Here is a 16,324-nt window from a genome sequence, read left to right on the forward strand (position 1 = left end):
AAGTCTAAGGGCACCTTGAGTTCCTTTCTCTACTAAGCAAACTTCCTATGAAGGTAACTGAGGAAAAGCTGGCTTTACAAAGCAGTGACTCACTCACAGATTGAAGATTAGCAAGCACCTGTCAAAATCTAAGATCTAAACCAATAGCCTGTCATAGGTGACACTGACAGGTCAATTTCACACGACTTTAAAATAAACCGAAGCAATCCAGCAGACTGTGTGAGTGCTGAAGTATTTCCATTCATCAAGAAAGGAAGACACTCCATTATTCACTGAGGCACCAACATGCGGCAGGCACCGGCCAGGGGCTCCAGATTCTGTTGTCTCCCTTAACTCCACACCTACCTGTCACCCTCTCTGAAGCCTGTCAGGGTTGACTGTGTGGAGGTCACACATTAGCAAGAAGCCAGGACTGAACCCAGGTCTCTCCATCTGTGTTCATTCTCCCTTCAGACCACACTGTTCCTGGTTGTTGCACCCAACAGAATAGAGAGACCATGGCAAAAGTAGGAAGCCAGTTTCACGGACAGGTTAATTAACAGCCTGTTGGAATAACTGCTGCTCCAAATGGCCACAGTTGCCTCACATAAATAATTTAATTTTCTGAATCTGGAATTTTCAATACATATTTGGATTCTGTGTTTCTAAACTAAGATATGACTCTTCTTTTTCATTCAATATATTCTTTTTGGGAAATCTTAACTGATATCAGAAATGATGGCTTCCAGCTTGATTCTGTTTTCTGAGCTGCTGATCTGTACATACACCCGCTCACTGAACTCCACTTGTGTGTCCAATACACACTGCAGGCTCAATATCTCAAATCCGAATTCAGCATTTTCCTTCTGGAGCCAGATCATTCTTCTGGGCTTTCTATCTCTACCTTATTGCTCAAGCCAGAAACTAAGAGTCTGGCTCACTGAATTGTTATACTGAATAGATCTGCAAATCCTACCCAGATTACTTTCTCAGGAGCTTTCACATCAGCCCCTGTTCTCTGTCTCCACGAACAAACGCTGCTGATTTCTCATCTACATTATTGACACCTTTGACTTGACAATACAACTCATCTCCTTGGTAGTGCTATGAGTTCTTTACTGATTACCCTTGGCGTCCACTGTAAAATCCAACTTCCTCAGCAGAGTGTGCGAAATCTTTCATGACATTGCTCCTGTCTTTCTTTCCATTTTCTCATCTCGCAAGCACTCTCTGTGTGTTCTGTGCTTTACACCTAACAGGCTCTGTTCCTAAATGCCACGCTCTCTCAAGCTCAGTGTTTCTTCATGGTGAAGTCTCTGCTTCAACACTCTGCCTTGCCAGCTCTCCCCAATCTGGGATAGCCATCCCATCTCTCAGACTCTAGCTAATGACCAGAGATATCTCCATCATTGCTGTGATGGATTATTATTTCACTTTTCTGTTTCTACCCAGTATCTGGGCTCCTTGAGGGCTAAGAATGTATTTCATATTTTATCCTCAGTGCCTAGCTAGTGTCCAGAATAGAGCGAGCAAGAGGACATTCAGCGCAAAGTAGCTCTTTTTAGTCTGTAATGTAGGGGCTGCTCAAATATTATTTTATCGTTATTCATTACAACAACATGTCTGTCTGTCTATCTACTCTGTCTATCTACTCTGTCTATCTACTGACCTACCTCTCAACATTTCCAAAATACATTTTAGGTTGCCTGGGCAACTATGGCTTGCAGGTTTGTAAGACACAGCGAGGAAGAAAGCTCTGAAAGAATGCAGTCAAGAAAGCCCCATCCAGTTATTAGGCCCCGCTCCACAGCATCCTTGTGTGACAGTAGCAAGGTGTTACTGACTTCCTTTCCTTTGCTAAAAAGGAATAGTCACGTTCTCTGACGTGGCTAGAAAGGTTTTGTGCAATGATATTTGCAAAAGAAAACCTGAGTTTCAACCTCAGCTTTACCATCACCTAACCAAGTGGCTTTGGGCAACAACCACCTCCCTTCAATTTTCCGCATGTGTAAACTGCAGGTAATAAGACTGAATTCCCAGTGTTGATGGAGAATAAGAGTCGTACTGACGTGAGAAAAGTTTCCCTAAGGCCTGCCGCCCCCTGCCTCCTACTTCACTAAGGAGGCCCAGCAGCCTGAGCTGTCAGTCCCAGCGGCCTGAGAAGGGGAGGCTCTGCTCCACAGTCCCAGCGGCCTGAGAAGGGGAGGCTGTGCTCCACAGTGACTTCATACCCAGCCAGGCTCTGCTGCATGCCACGACACCAGCAGCAAGTTCCATGAGCCATCCTTCAAAATAAGAGGTAGGAAGACAACGAGTAAAAGGACATTTATCAGCACAACCAAGGAAACATGTGTCTTTTTGACATGAAGCCAGCATCCTCATTTTCTATGAAGGACAGCACACTGTGATGGGAACCAGATACAGTAGCTACTTAACTGCCAACAGCACACCTCCCCGCATGCAACTGGGGGTGGGAGGAGCCCATGAATAAGGATGGAGCCGAAGAAGTATTCTGTGATCTCCCTGGAGCAGGGTCATTCGCCACTGAGAGATTTTTTTTTTTTGGTGTGTCTGGTGTGATTTCTGTTGGAATTCTACATGAGAATTTGGCAGCAAACCACTTTTTGTCTCATGCCCTTCATTCCCTAGTCCCTCCTTAAGTCACTCTCCCTTCTTCCTCTACAGCTTTACAAGGCTTGGCCCAGCATTATTCATGTAGAAGACACTCAACAAACAATAACAGCAGCATAGACTTCCTTAGTGCTTCTTGCGAGCCAGTGCTAGTTCTACACACTTAACAGATATTAACTCATGCAGTTCTTACACTGACCCAATGAGGTATATCGTCATCCAGTTTTACAGATGGGAAACTGAGGCACAAAGGGGGCCCTCATGAATGAATTCACCAGTTCCACCTCTGGTGTCTCTAGAACTGCAAGCTAACAAACCACATAAACAACACAGGGCTTTGAGTCAGGCTAGAATAAGAGAGCCATGATTACATTCAGCATTTTCCTAATTATAAGAAACATTATATACAGAAAGTAAAAACAGAAAATTTCTCTCATCCTACTATCTATAGATAAATCAGTTTTTATTGTTGAAATTATTTTTGTATCATTTTTAATAATAGAAAACCTTTGTTATCTGCTGCCCGCGGTGTCTCACGCCTGTAGTCCCAGCACTTTGGGAGGCTGAAGCAGGTGGATCACGAGGTCAGGAGATCGAGACTATTGTGGCTAACATGGTGAAACCCCATCTCTACTAAAAATACAAAAAATTAGCCAGGCATGGTGGCAGGTGCCTGTAGTCCCAGCTACTCGGGAGGCTGAGGCAGGAGAATGGCGTGAACCTGGGAGGCGGAGCTTGCAGTGAGCCGAGATCGTGCAACTGCACTCTAGCCTGGGTGACAGAGTGAGACTGTCTCAAAGAAAAAAAAAAAAAAAAAGAAAACCTTTTATTTTCATATACATGCCTTTTTAAAAAAATTTTAATCCCCAAACTGGAACCACACTTCGTATCATTTTATAACATACCTCTTCTATGTATATTGTGTCTTGACATTAAAGATTTTGAAATCTGACTTAAAGTAATATGAAAGTCTAATATCTTGGGTGTTTTAATTGTTAAGCTTGAGATTAATCTTCATTTACTTTTAAAAGTTAACTTTTAGAAATAAAGGTAATGCTCATCATTGACTACTATTTGACAAAGAAAATAAGAAATTAAAGGAAATATATGAGAGCCTTCTATGTACCAAATCTTGTGTCAGGAGCTCAGGATTTAAGTGGACAAATCATGGTTCCTGGACTCAAGGGATTTCCCAGTGGGGGACAGACAGAGGTCTGCAGAAAATCTTAATAAAGTGCAGTAAATATTTTTATAGTGAGAACCAGCTCCTTTGATCATGACCAATTCCCCCTTCCCGGACTGCACTGTACCTGCAGACGCTACCTGCCTTCTTGTCTAAGACCCACCAAGTAACCTGTGCTCCGGATTTCATTCTGTCTTGCTATCCAAGGACTTCACTCCTATAGTCATTCTCCTTGCCATACCACATGTATTTTCCTTCCTATGGAATCATTCTCACTGACATCCAGACATGCCTAAATATCTTTTATTTAAAAATGAAACCACCTTCCCTTGATCCCATGATGCCCTCCACACACCATAGACCATCTCTTTGTGTCTGTCTCTGTGGGAATTCTTGATCCTTTCTGTCTTCACTGTCAGCCCCTACCCTCTTCTCAACCTATTCCCATCTGGCTGATTTCTTCCATTTCATTGACGTGGTGCTTATCAGGGTCATTAACAGCCAACATTCTCACCCAGTCTAACAGTCGGTCACTTCTCCGTCCTCATCTTCCTTGACTTTGGCCACTTTTGACACAGGAGTGTGTCATTCCCTCCTCTTGGAACACTATTCTCCAGGTTTCTGTGATAGCTCATACTTTTCCACCTACCTTGTAGAATTCTCTCTACAATTCTGTCTTTTAAGCTCTTCTTCTTGGTCCTATTTCTAATTGTTGGTGCCAAAATGCTCAATCTCAGGCCCTCTTCTCAATTTTTCATTCCTTCCCCTGTGCCACCTAGTTTTATGACGTCAGGACTCCTGAAACTATACCTTCAAATTTGTCTCTCTCCTCTGAGATCTAAACCTATATGTCTACCTGCTTATATGTCATCTCTTGACTTGGAGGTTGACTATGTATTTCATACTTAATACACTCAATACAGGATGCTTGAATCCAACTCCTCCCCAGCCACCCCCCAACACACTCTTCTTCAGAAGTGTGATCACCTTTCCAGTGCTCAAGGCAAAACCTAGTGTTCATCCTTGATTCTGCTTTCCCTCCCCACCTATGTTTGATCCCTTAGCAAATTCTGCCCATATTTCCATCAAAGGATACTGTAAGTCCTGTGACTTCTCACCACGTCCAGACTGCTACATCCTCAGCCCCAAGTTAATGTCCCCTAGGCTGGCTGAGACAGTCTCTTAATTGGTCTCATTGGTTTCACTCTTGCCCCCATTCCATTTGATAACCAGACTGATGTTTTAAAGGTGTAAACACTATTCTATCACGTCCATGCTTAAAACTCTCCAATGGCTTCTCACTGCAATTAGAAAAAAAAAAATTCTTTACCATGGTCTACAAGACCCTTCATCATCGGGACCCTGCCACTCTTCCCTAGTTACTCTGTGTCAGCCACATTGGGCATCTTTCACTTCCTGAAGGAGTGAAACTCATTCCTACTATTCTCCTCCCCAGATGACTTCCTACCATATCCTTGCAGTTGCTTCCCTCCCAGCTTCTCCCTTCTTGACAAACGTTACCTGCTCAGAGACATCTCTTCCTGATCATCTCAGCTAACAATGCCCCACTCCAATTCATCCCTTAGTCAGTACTGCTTGATTTGCTTCATAGCACTTACCTCTGCCTGAAAGTATTTTATTTACATACTGTTTATTTCGTACTTCTCTTCCACAGTACTAATTCCGTAAGGAGAATGTCCTTAATAAAGTCATTGCTGTATCCCCAGTATTTAGAACTGTGCCTAGGTACTTAATAGTTATTCAATAAATAGGTATTGAATATTGAATGACGGAAAGAAATGACAAAGTATAAAGAGACTATTGGATGCTATAGCATCTCGGTTCTGAAACATCACAGAGATACGGCATTTATAGCACCATCACCCAGAAATAACCACTGGCAACTTGTAAATATGACCTTTAATATGTCATAGACATTAAATCCGGATTACATACTATCATTCATTTTGTAGACTGATCACTTTTAAACTTGAAATTATATCGCAGTGGCTTTTAAAAAATCTATTCCCTTCCAGTTTTTCTTTAATATGCCATACATGTTGAATACAAATTTTACACTTTTTATTTTATTGTAATTTATTTTTTTGAAATCGTCTCTGTCACTCAGGCTGAAGCGCAGTGGCACAATCTTGGCTCACTGCAACCTCCACCTTCTGGGTTTGATTCTCCAGCCTCAGCCTCCCGAGTACCTGGGATTATAGGTGCACGCCACCATGCCCAGCTAATTTTTGTATTTTTAGTAGAGATGGGGTTTCACTGTGTTGGCCAGACTGGTTTCAAACTCCTGATCTCAAGTGATCTGCCTGCCCAAGCCTCCCTAAGTGCTGAGATAAAGGCATGAGCCACAGCACCTGGCCGAATTTTACACTTTTTAAATATGCCATACATGCTGAAGAGGTATGACATGTTGAATAGGCTCGACTGTATCTTAGAGCTAATTTTTAAAACTTGAAATCGACCATGAATACCTTCCCTATATACAATAAACTGTCTTAAAACAATTTTTATAAGGATGTATTGTAATTTATTTCATTTTTAATCTGTTACTGGATATTTAAAATATTTCTCTATTGTAGTGGTAAAAAACACCATGGGGGGTGGGTATATTGTGGGGTTGAGTGGATTTCTGGAAAGTGTCAGACCTGAGCTAGAATCTGCCACTCTGTAGTTGTGTGACCTTAGACAAGTTTTGTTTGACCTATCCTAAGCTTCACCTGGCTTCTCTATAAAATTAAGACATTAATAGTGTTAGTATAGTAGAAATATCATGCTATTAAATGGAATAATGTATGTAAAAGATATAGGGCAAGTGTTTGACAAATGCTTATTGCTATTATCTTAATTATCTGTCTGTAATTCTATTTTCTTAGAAATGATGCTAAAAGTGGAATTTTGAGTAAAAGGATCAGCACATCAGAGTTCTGAATACATATCATGAAACTGCTTTTCTGAAAACTTGTATCCATTTATATCCTTAACAGCAATGTACACAAGTTTTCATCTTACTGCATTGTAGAACATATTATTTATTTTAAACCTTTGCCAATTTGATGCTCAAGAGGCTGTCTGACTTGACATTTCTTTTCTTTTTTTTGAGATGGAGTTTCACCCTGTCACTGTCTGTCTGGAGTGCAGTGGCATGATCTCGGCTCACTGCAACCTCTGCCTCCCAGGTTCAAGGGATTCTCCTGCCTCAGCCTCCCAAGTAGCTGGGGATTACAAGTGCACGCCACCATGCCCAACTAATTTTTGTATTTTTAGTAGAGATGGGGTCTCACCATGATGGCCAGGCTGGTCTCTTAACTCCTGACCTCGTGATCTGCCCTGATTGATTACTACAAGTGAAATCCAACATTTTTCATCTGTAGCTTGATAATTTGAATGCCTTTCTCTTGTGAACTATCTGTTGGTGGTTTTTGCTCATTTCTTCTGTTGAGCTATTTCTTTATGTATTTCTGAATGAATTGCAATAATCTTAGTTCTTTGATTCATTATGTTTTGCTCAGTTTTGTCTTTAATATTATCTGTAGCTTTTAAAAATAGTATTTGTTTGTCTCTGACTACCGAAGAAATAAGTATATGCTTTACAGAATTTGGGACATACAGAAAAGTATAAATAAATAAAAAATAAACCCCCAAATTCCACAAACAATCAATGCTAAACTTCTAGAATTTATATTTCCATAAGACAGTCAACATATATTTCTATTATTTATTCCATATATATTTACTGGATCCTGTTATGGGCCAGGTCCTGTGCTAGAGAAACTAGTAGTGAATATATTATACATAGGGCATACATTTTATAATAGAATTGTGAGCCAACAATATGTGTATATATTCCTCAAATATTAGTTTTTTAAAATTAACTTTTTATTAAACAAATATTACAGCTCAATGAATTTCTATAAACTAAATGCATGAGTATAACTAACAGCCAGATGAAGAAACAAAACATGATGAATTTCCTAAGTTAGAAATGTTTATTGCCTTTATCTCTGATTAGTAAAAAGTCCTAGATGTATAATTGGTACAAATGGTATTAACCTTTTACAGGATCTCAATAACTTATTTCCAAATGGCCATCCAAAGATTTTGATTGATTGACTGATTGATTTTGAGACGGAGTCTCGCCTTGTCTACCTAAGCTGGAGTGCAGTGGCACGATCTCGGCTCACTGCAAGCTCCGGCTCCCGGGTTCACGTCATTCTCCTGCCTCAGCTTCCCGAGTGGCTGGGACTACAAGAGCTCGCCACCACGCCCGGCCAATTTTGTTTTGTATTTTTAGTAGAGACGGGGGTTTCACTCTGTTAGCCAGGATGGTCTCGATCTCCTGACCTCGTGATCCGCCCACCTTGGCCTCCCAAAGTGCTGGGATTACAGGCGTGAGCCACCATGCCCAGCCAGCATTTGATTTAATCTTTTGATTTACCTACATATTCTTCTTGTGTTTCATTCTTTCATCTTTTAACTGTTTACCTATTTTAGCATATAAGCTGAATAATCTATTACTTCACTATTAATTTGCTTGGTTTTATTTAAAACATACAAAATTTTTCTTTAAGTTGGGTCTGTGCCTGAGCTATTTATTTCTTCTCCCATACTTAGTCCAATGTCAACATTAGGCCGCTTAATTCTTCACACTATTGTAGAATTATAAAACGTTTTAATAATTGGTTGAGTCAGACATTCATTTCCCATGTTTTGTCAAAAATTGCTAGGTATTTTTGCCTACTTATCCTTTCAAATAGAACTTAGAACAATTTTTTCATATTACAAAAATGAGAAAGAACATCTCATTTATTCAAATCTTCCTTTATATCTCTCAGTAAGATGTCACAGCTTTATTCATATATTCCTCAAAAATACTTCTTATAAGGTTTCTTCCTAAATTTCCTTTTATGATATTTTTTGTTTTTGTGTTTTAGTAACTACCGCTATTTTATAACTAAAACTTCAAATCACTTTGATTTTTGAATTCTGTATTTTTTTCATTTTTCTGAAGCCTATTGTCAATTCTAAGAATATTCTAGTTGATTTTCTTCAGTCTTCTACATATCAAATTATCTACAAAAATAATTTGAATCTCTTTCATTAAGCAAAGCTTGTGTCTTATTGTACTGTCCAAAATTCCTAGAATACTGCTGAATAATAGTAATGACAGAGGGCATTCTTGTTTTTACTCATAATGACAATTTGGTTCCATTACTTTACTGCTAAGTACAATGTTTGCTATCAGTAGAATATAAAGTATTCACAGTATACATTTATTTACAGTATATTATCTTCTACTGTGTTAAATAGCTACACTTTAAGACAATGCTCTGATGAACATCAGAATTAAGGAAGTCTTTAAATATACTTTTATATTTCTATTTTTAACTTCAGATAAAATAAAAATCTTGTAAGAAATGATAAAGAAATAAGAAGAGCAACAAAAATTATTCATTAGTAATAATAAAATACGGGCATTGTTTCTTTTTGGCCATCAGTTACAATGCAGCTAAACTCAATACACATTTATTATGACTAATAATCATTTGTTGCTTAAAAAACTTATTTTGTCCTCCCCACCCTAAACTGAGGGTTTTGATGTTACTCTTGTCAACTAAGGAAATGGACAAGGTCAAGCAACCTACCTGAAAACACAGGAAGGCAAAGTCAACTCTATTATCTTCTATGAAGAAGGAAACAAAAATTGGTATTCTAGTCTAAGACAACACATAACAATTCGGTCTAAAGCATATCCATTTAATGGCCAACATATATAAGGCAACATTCTGAGTGTTACAAGTGGTGTTTACCAGGATTTAAAAAATGTAGTCCTTTATGTTTGCTGAACTTATCAGGAGAAAATCACCAAGTACGCCAGTCTATGTACAGGGCTGAAAATGACAAGTGGCATTCCATATGTGTGTACACATATATAGGGACACTTAGGTTTGGACTGTAATTTTCCATATGCTCATACCCTTTCATATGGCTACTCTTGGCTTGTGGAGGGGTTTGGAAGCAGCAAAGACCTACAGCATCTTCCTTGCAAGCACCTGTGAGATCCTTTGGCAGCAGAGACCCAGAGCTCTAGCATCCACACAAAAGCTGAACATAGGGCATCAGAGTTTCTTCTTTATTTATAAAGGACTTCCTAAGTGAGTTATGTTTTCCCAACTTGAGAAATCGACTTCTGAATTGGTTTAAATATTCCACACTTTTTGGAAGCACAAACAGTATGTCAGTACCAAGTGCTTTACTTAAAATCGAAGTTTCATAAACATTGGCATAACTGATATTTTACAGTAAGAATTTTTTTCCTAGCTAAAATAAACTCATAAATAAGACATATTTAAATAATTTATAGATGATAACCTAAGTTTTAAAGTAAGAAAATATTATTGCAACTTTAAAGACTGAATTAAACCAAGGGATAATCTCTTTGCTTTACAAGAAACACCATTGTAGATTTCTCCTTTTACATGATGCTGTTACCTAAAGACCATCCACAAGCTCCTCTCCTTGGCCCCTGACTCATCAAACTCATACTCTAGTGGGACCAGAACTTTCTGCCCCAGGTCTTTTTTTTTTTTTTTTTCCAATAGAAAGCATGAAAACAAGGAGCTACAAATATAGGTGTTCAAATATCAGACCTAGGCTAGGAGTCTACATATTGAAGGGCCCAGAAAGAACAGGAATATTCATGTTGTAAATCTTGACACAAAGAATGCCCTGGTCTGCTCCAACTGAACAATGCACTGAAAGAGTAGAGAGGGTGGTTTAGAACAGCTGTGCTACTAACGGGGTGAGCGTGGTATGTGCAATAGCTTCATGTGCCACCATCTCACAGACAAGAGAGGAGGGTTCCCACTCTTCCCAATCCTCACTCTTCAAGGGTAACGGGTGACCTGAGACCAGTGATCTGGTTCCTGCTGACTCTTAAAGGCCGCTATGTCAACACCGGTTAGGATGACAACCATTAAGCCAGTGAAATCATATTCCTTAACCCCAGACAGAAAAAGAAAATTCAACATGAACTTAAAGCATTATTTTTATTTAGACTTGTATCCATCTTCATAAAATATTTTCTTCTAACTGTGGAAAAATCCAGCAGGAGAACTGACCAGCAGCAGGTTAAACTGAAATATTATCATGTGCTGAAGGCCTTTCCTCACTCTGTTTGAAGGTTGCCTTTCAATAAAAAGCTAACAGAAAGAACTCTTTCTCCAACCAGTCAGAAAGAGTCATACTTTACTAAAGAAGCTGGAAAAACCTCCAGTTCCATACTGTCATTCATAAAAAATGACTTCCATATAGGCATCATCATATTGCACATGGAGAGTTTTTTTGTAAAATGATATGCAGGACGTTAGTCAGACTTAGAAATAGGAAAGCCAGACGTACACTACGGAACTAAAGTCGAAACGCTTCTCTGGGGGGGAAAATATTATTTCCTAAAATAATTATGTCTCCTTGTCACTCAAGTTCCTTCATATGTCAAACATTTTTTATGGTACAGAAAACATTTTTTTCTCCATTTTTTTTCTGGAGTGTCAACAGAATATAAATTGATTTTTTTAAATTAAAAAAGTCACTAAGTGAGACGACAAACAAGACTTATGAAACTAAAACGGATTAACTTAGTTCTTAGAGTTCCATTAAGATATTTCTAAAGTACTTCAAAAATTATACCTTAAATCTTCTAAATCATATCCTAATAACCATTTTAAGCAAGCACATTGATTGATAATATGACAAGTATTACTGAAAGCCCCTCACACAGGGGGTGTATTTCATTAGTCAGAATGTCTTATTAAGCCAAGGAGTGAACTAACCAAATTATACCAAGAGATAGCTGGCAAAAGTTAAGATGTAGAAGAAAATAAGACCAAAAGTCAACAATTAGAGTTCAGGCATCATACTTCAAGCTAACCAAGAGACTATTAAGCTCCTTGAAATTACTTTTGTTATAGACCTTGAAAAGCTAAAAACATGTAACGTAAATATATTAAAATATTCATGTCCCCACCACTATCCATTGCTGGTTGGAGTGTGAAATCAGGCATTACCACATCACTTCTCCCTGATGAGATAATTCTGGTGTTCTTAGGAGCATTATGCCACTACACTTTTTTTCTGCCAGAAAATAATTTTACTTTTTATTTTGAAGAAAACATATTTGCAATAACCAGTCCCAGGTTTGTTGAATTTCAAAAATATAAAATAAAAGATTGGCCTGGGAGTGGTGGCTCATGCCTGTAATCCCAGTGCTTTGGGTGGCCGAGGCAGGTGGGTCATCTGAGGTCAGGAGTTTGAGACCAGCCTGGCCAACATGAGAAAACCCCGTTTCTATTAAAAGTACAAAAATTAGCCAGGCATGGTGGCATGTATCTGTAATCCCAGCTACTTGGGATGCTGAGGCTGAATTGCTTGAACCTGGGAGGCACAGGCTGCAGTGAGCTGGGATGGCGCCACTGCACTCCAACCTGGAAGACAGAGCAAGACCCTGTCTCAAAAATAAAATAAAATAAAAGATTGAAATGAGTAAAAAACCAATTTATTTTTTAAAATATTGTGCAAATCTAGGGCAAATAAACAATTTCCAAAGACAGAGTAAATGAATCTTTCATTTATACTTCTGTTAAAATCCTAACGTAAAATCAACTTTTGTAAGACTACAAGCTTAAACATTTTTCCATGATTGTTTTATATATTTGGTTGAATTACACCTTCATTCTCTTTTCTATTTTACCTCTAGTAAGGAATAGTCCTCATGCCAAAAATAGAATCTGATATTTCAGTAACTTCATAGACTGCTGGTTTTTCTTTTTCTTTTGAAATTTAGGTTTACAGAAAAAATGCATCTCCTATACCCTAAAAACCTAGAGCTTTTAATATATTTGTTTGAGTAGTATTTCAGTCTCTATAAAATCAGTGTAAATAATATCAATAAAGAAAAATCTGGTTATACTACATTGAAACTGAGTTTGGAAGTTTTTTGGTCTATATTATAACAAGCTATGACTGCCTAACATCTCACTTTTCACCACCTAATATTGGCACTGTATAACCAAGTCTTGGCACTGTTTTTTTTTTTGTTTTGTTTTTTCCTTTGAGACAGAGTTTCACTCTTGTTGCCCAGGCTGGAGTGCAATGGCGTGATCTCGGCTCACCACAACCTCTGCCTCCCGGGTTCAAATGATTCTCCTGCCTCAGCCTCCCGAGTAGCAGGGATTACAGGCATGCACCACCACATCCAGCTAATTTTATATTTTTAATAGACATGGGGGTGTCTCCATGTTGGTCAGGGTGGTCTCGAACTCCCAATCTCAGGGGATCCAATCACCTCGGCCTCACAAAGCGCTGGGATTATAGGCGTGAGCCACCGCGCCCAGCCAAGTTTTGGCATTTTTAAGAAGGTACAGAGTTTTAAAACAATAGGAAATTACTGCAAATTTCTTCTTGATGTTTGCTATTAACACTTATTAACATCAATAAACGTAACAAGGTTGTACCTAGGACAAAAATATCAGTCTACTCTATCTTTAGAAACAAATAGAAAAGTAGGAAAGGCATTTTTTAACATACTAGTAAAATGTGGAATTTTTTGTGCTGCTGTCTCATAAAGTGAAATACAATTATCAATCAGAAACAGCTTTTGAAAATAAGTATGATAATTATGCATTTCTAAAGGCGATTCTAAACTTGTCACTCAATGGGAATATTTCTACCTTAAAAAAGCAGTAATGTCTTACATGTAATTTCTTCTTGAGTAAAACACTTTAAATTGCAAAAAAATTTTGTATTTTACCCTTAAGTGTAAAATAAATTTTTCACTAAGGAATAGAAAAAATAAAGCATATTTAATAACTTTATTGCACTGGAAGTTGCCAATTCGTCTTTGAGTAGTTTCATTGCAGATGAAAAGAAATCAAAATACAGGACAGATGTTGAACAAACCGCATTTAAGTTCTGTCACACACTGGCATTTTTCAAGTGATTTTGGCTCATCTATTAAATAAGGTGCATTTTGCTTGATTTTGAAAAGGGAAACATCAGGAAATATTTAAAGGCCAATTGCTGCCAATTAACTTTGATCAGTAAAAGTTCTATTTGAATCTTTCAGATTCTTCTCCTGTCTGAAATAACATACATTTATAAATCTAACAAAACAACTACTTGATGATTAATGCCTGTTGGCAGCCCTACCACAAGCTTGCTTAACAGCGGGATTTAAATAAACAACTGTCTCTATTAAGAAGAGAACGAAATGTAGTTATAGTCATGTTTTCTCATAATGGAGATATGAAAAACAATATTCTCTATTCTTAAGAATGCTGCTCACCAAGACCATTGTGTCTGTCAGTGCCCGTAACAGTTTAGCTAGCCATCTTATAAGAGTCTGCCCTGAAATCATAATGGACCAATAAAATTAACAGCAGTGTGACACAAGCAATCCTGGCAACCCAAACAGCAAGGGCCAGACTAAAACATTTTCCTACCAATTGGATCAGCCAGAAAGTAAAGCATCAGACCTAATACAATAAGAGTTTGACATAACATATGCGAGTGTTATGAATTCTGTTGGACGTATCTTAGTGGTGATTATGTAACTGAGAAATACGTAGCTTCTGATAATCAACAAAGTTTAAGATTCTTGATATCAAATTTTCATCTTTACTACTGGTCATGTAGGATCTAACTCTGAAAATCAACAGCCAAAGTAAAGCAAAACAGAAATCCCATGAAGGCAAAACACATTGCCATATAACCGACAAGCCTCTGTCTCACTATTCCAATTATATATTTCAAAAATAATATCCCATCATTATTTTAAAACCAATCACCTACTTTCAGACATGCAAAAATATGTATTAAAAATTTGAACTTACTTCTAAGTCATTAAAAAATAAATGTGTGTCTGCCAAGTTGAAAATCATTTCTTCCATTCGCAGTCCAAGGGAAACTGAAGTGGGTGGATCCTAAGAGAAGAATATGACAGGTCAAGAACATGTATACTTCAGGTTACATGAAATAGAGTGTCTCATTAAGAGGAAGCAGGCACTGGGGGAGAGGCTGAAAGCAAGAGACACAGAGAGAGACTTGGGCAATAGCTGCTTATTTTAGTGTGCATGACTTATTCTGTGGGCAAACTTCAGGGACTTATTTTACAAAAAGAGCCCCAAATGTTGTTGGTGCTTTATATACCAAAGAAAAAACTCATTTACCTTTTAAAAATATAAAATCTAGGGTTACTTAGACATACAAAATAAAGGAAATTCAACTTTATATGTCTATTTCAGGAGCAAAAAGTTCAGTGAATCAAGAAACCACTGCTTATGTTATGCCACCATCCATTAAGAGCATCTAAGTGCCCTGTCACAAATATCAGAAAATAGATACACTATAGCAAGCTTGCCCAACCTGCAGCCTGCATGTGGCCCAGTATGGCTTTGAATGCAGCCCAACACAAATCATCAACTTTTCTTAAAACACTATGTTTTAAGTGATGATTTTTTCTTTTCTTTTCAGCTCATCAGCTATCATTAGTGTTAGTGTATTTTATGTGTTGCCTCAAACAATTCTTCTTCTTCCAGTGTGGCTTCCAGGGAAGCCAAAAGATTGGACAGCCCTGCACTATAGGTTAATTTCAGAAGGATAATAGATAGTAATTTTACTCCAGATAACTGTGTCATTATTTGTATTTATTCAACCTGTCAATTTTAAGTTATACTCAAAGCAGGAAGTGATGGCCACTCTGACCCCACGAGGCACTGTCCAGCTCAGGGAGCTGATCTTAAGATTCACATGACACTGTCCGGGTATCAAACAGCCCATGCCATACTCTGAGGGCAGTGTTACATTCCACAGCGCACAGTGGCTTCTATCTAAAACTTCAAGTGTTGGACACTAGCAGCGAGTAGTCAGCCTCTCCCTACAAGCCAGATCCTGATGGTATCTACTGGCATTGAGATGAACTTGGGGGATATGCAGGTATTTGGAGTTTTTATCCTGTATTTACTGTCTATCAAATCCAAGAAGCAACATGATTCATGGCTGAAGATCCTGTATACCAAGTGATGAAAGATAACATTTCCAGGAAGTATACAAGGCTATAAAATGAGATTTTGAAGGGTTTATTGGCATTCTATTAATAATACCAACTTTCGTATGTATGCCATTTTCAATTTTTCCAAAGAACAGTAATTTATGATATACTATTTTATTGTCATAGCAAACCTTTGGAATAAGTATGGAATCTCCTTGCATCATCATGTAACCAGGGGGATTGTAAGTAGAGAAACTGCCTTCAGGCAAGCCCCACTGGGCAGATGTGCCAGTGTCATGACATGTGTGTCATGTGCCTTTGAGTCTTAGACTCAAGAACATACAATCCAAAGAAAAGACTTTTATGATTCAATACTGCCCAATGTCAACTTTGTACACTATCTACCTTGTTTTCTGAACACACTGACTTCATTTCCAATATTGAGACGTGCCTGTGTGTTACCCCTACTC

At 38.2% G+C, this 16,324-nt stretch overlaps 1 protein-coding gene across 15 annotated transcripts in view; it reads right to left on the bottom strand.

Annotated features, from left to right (window-relative positions):
- The window catches only part of EYA1 (EYA transcriptional coactivator and phosphatase 1), a 335,785-nt gene that overhangs the window by 33,162 nt on the left and 286,299 nt on the right, over positions 1–16,324 (bottom strand). For 12 of the 15 annotated variants that reach the window (XM_017962096.3, XM_017962101.3, XM_009213194.4 and 9 more), the window contains one exon: positions 14,698–14,787. The exons of the other annotated variants lie outside the window; for them this stretch is intronic. In XM_017962096.3, the coding sequence (XP_017817585.1) occupies positions 14,698–14,787 (90 nt within the window). The remainder of the gene's footprint in view (positions 1–14,697; positions 14,788–16,324) is intronic. 15 annotated transcript variants of the gene reach the window in all.

The sequence above is a fragment of the Papio anubis genome, chromosome 8, assembly GCF_008728515.1.
Source record: "Papio anubis isolate 15944 chromosome 8, Panubis1.0, whole genome shotgun sequence".
Taxonomy (NCBI): Eukaryota; Metazoa; Chordata; class Mammalia; order Primates; family Cercopithecidae; genus Papio; species Papio anubis.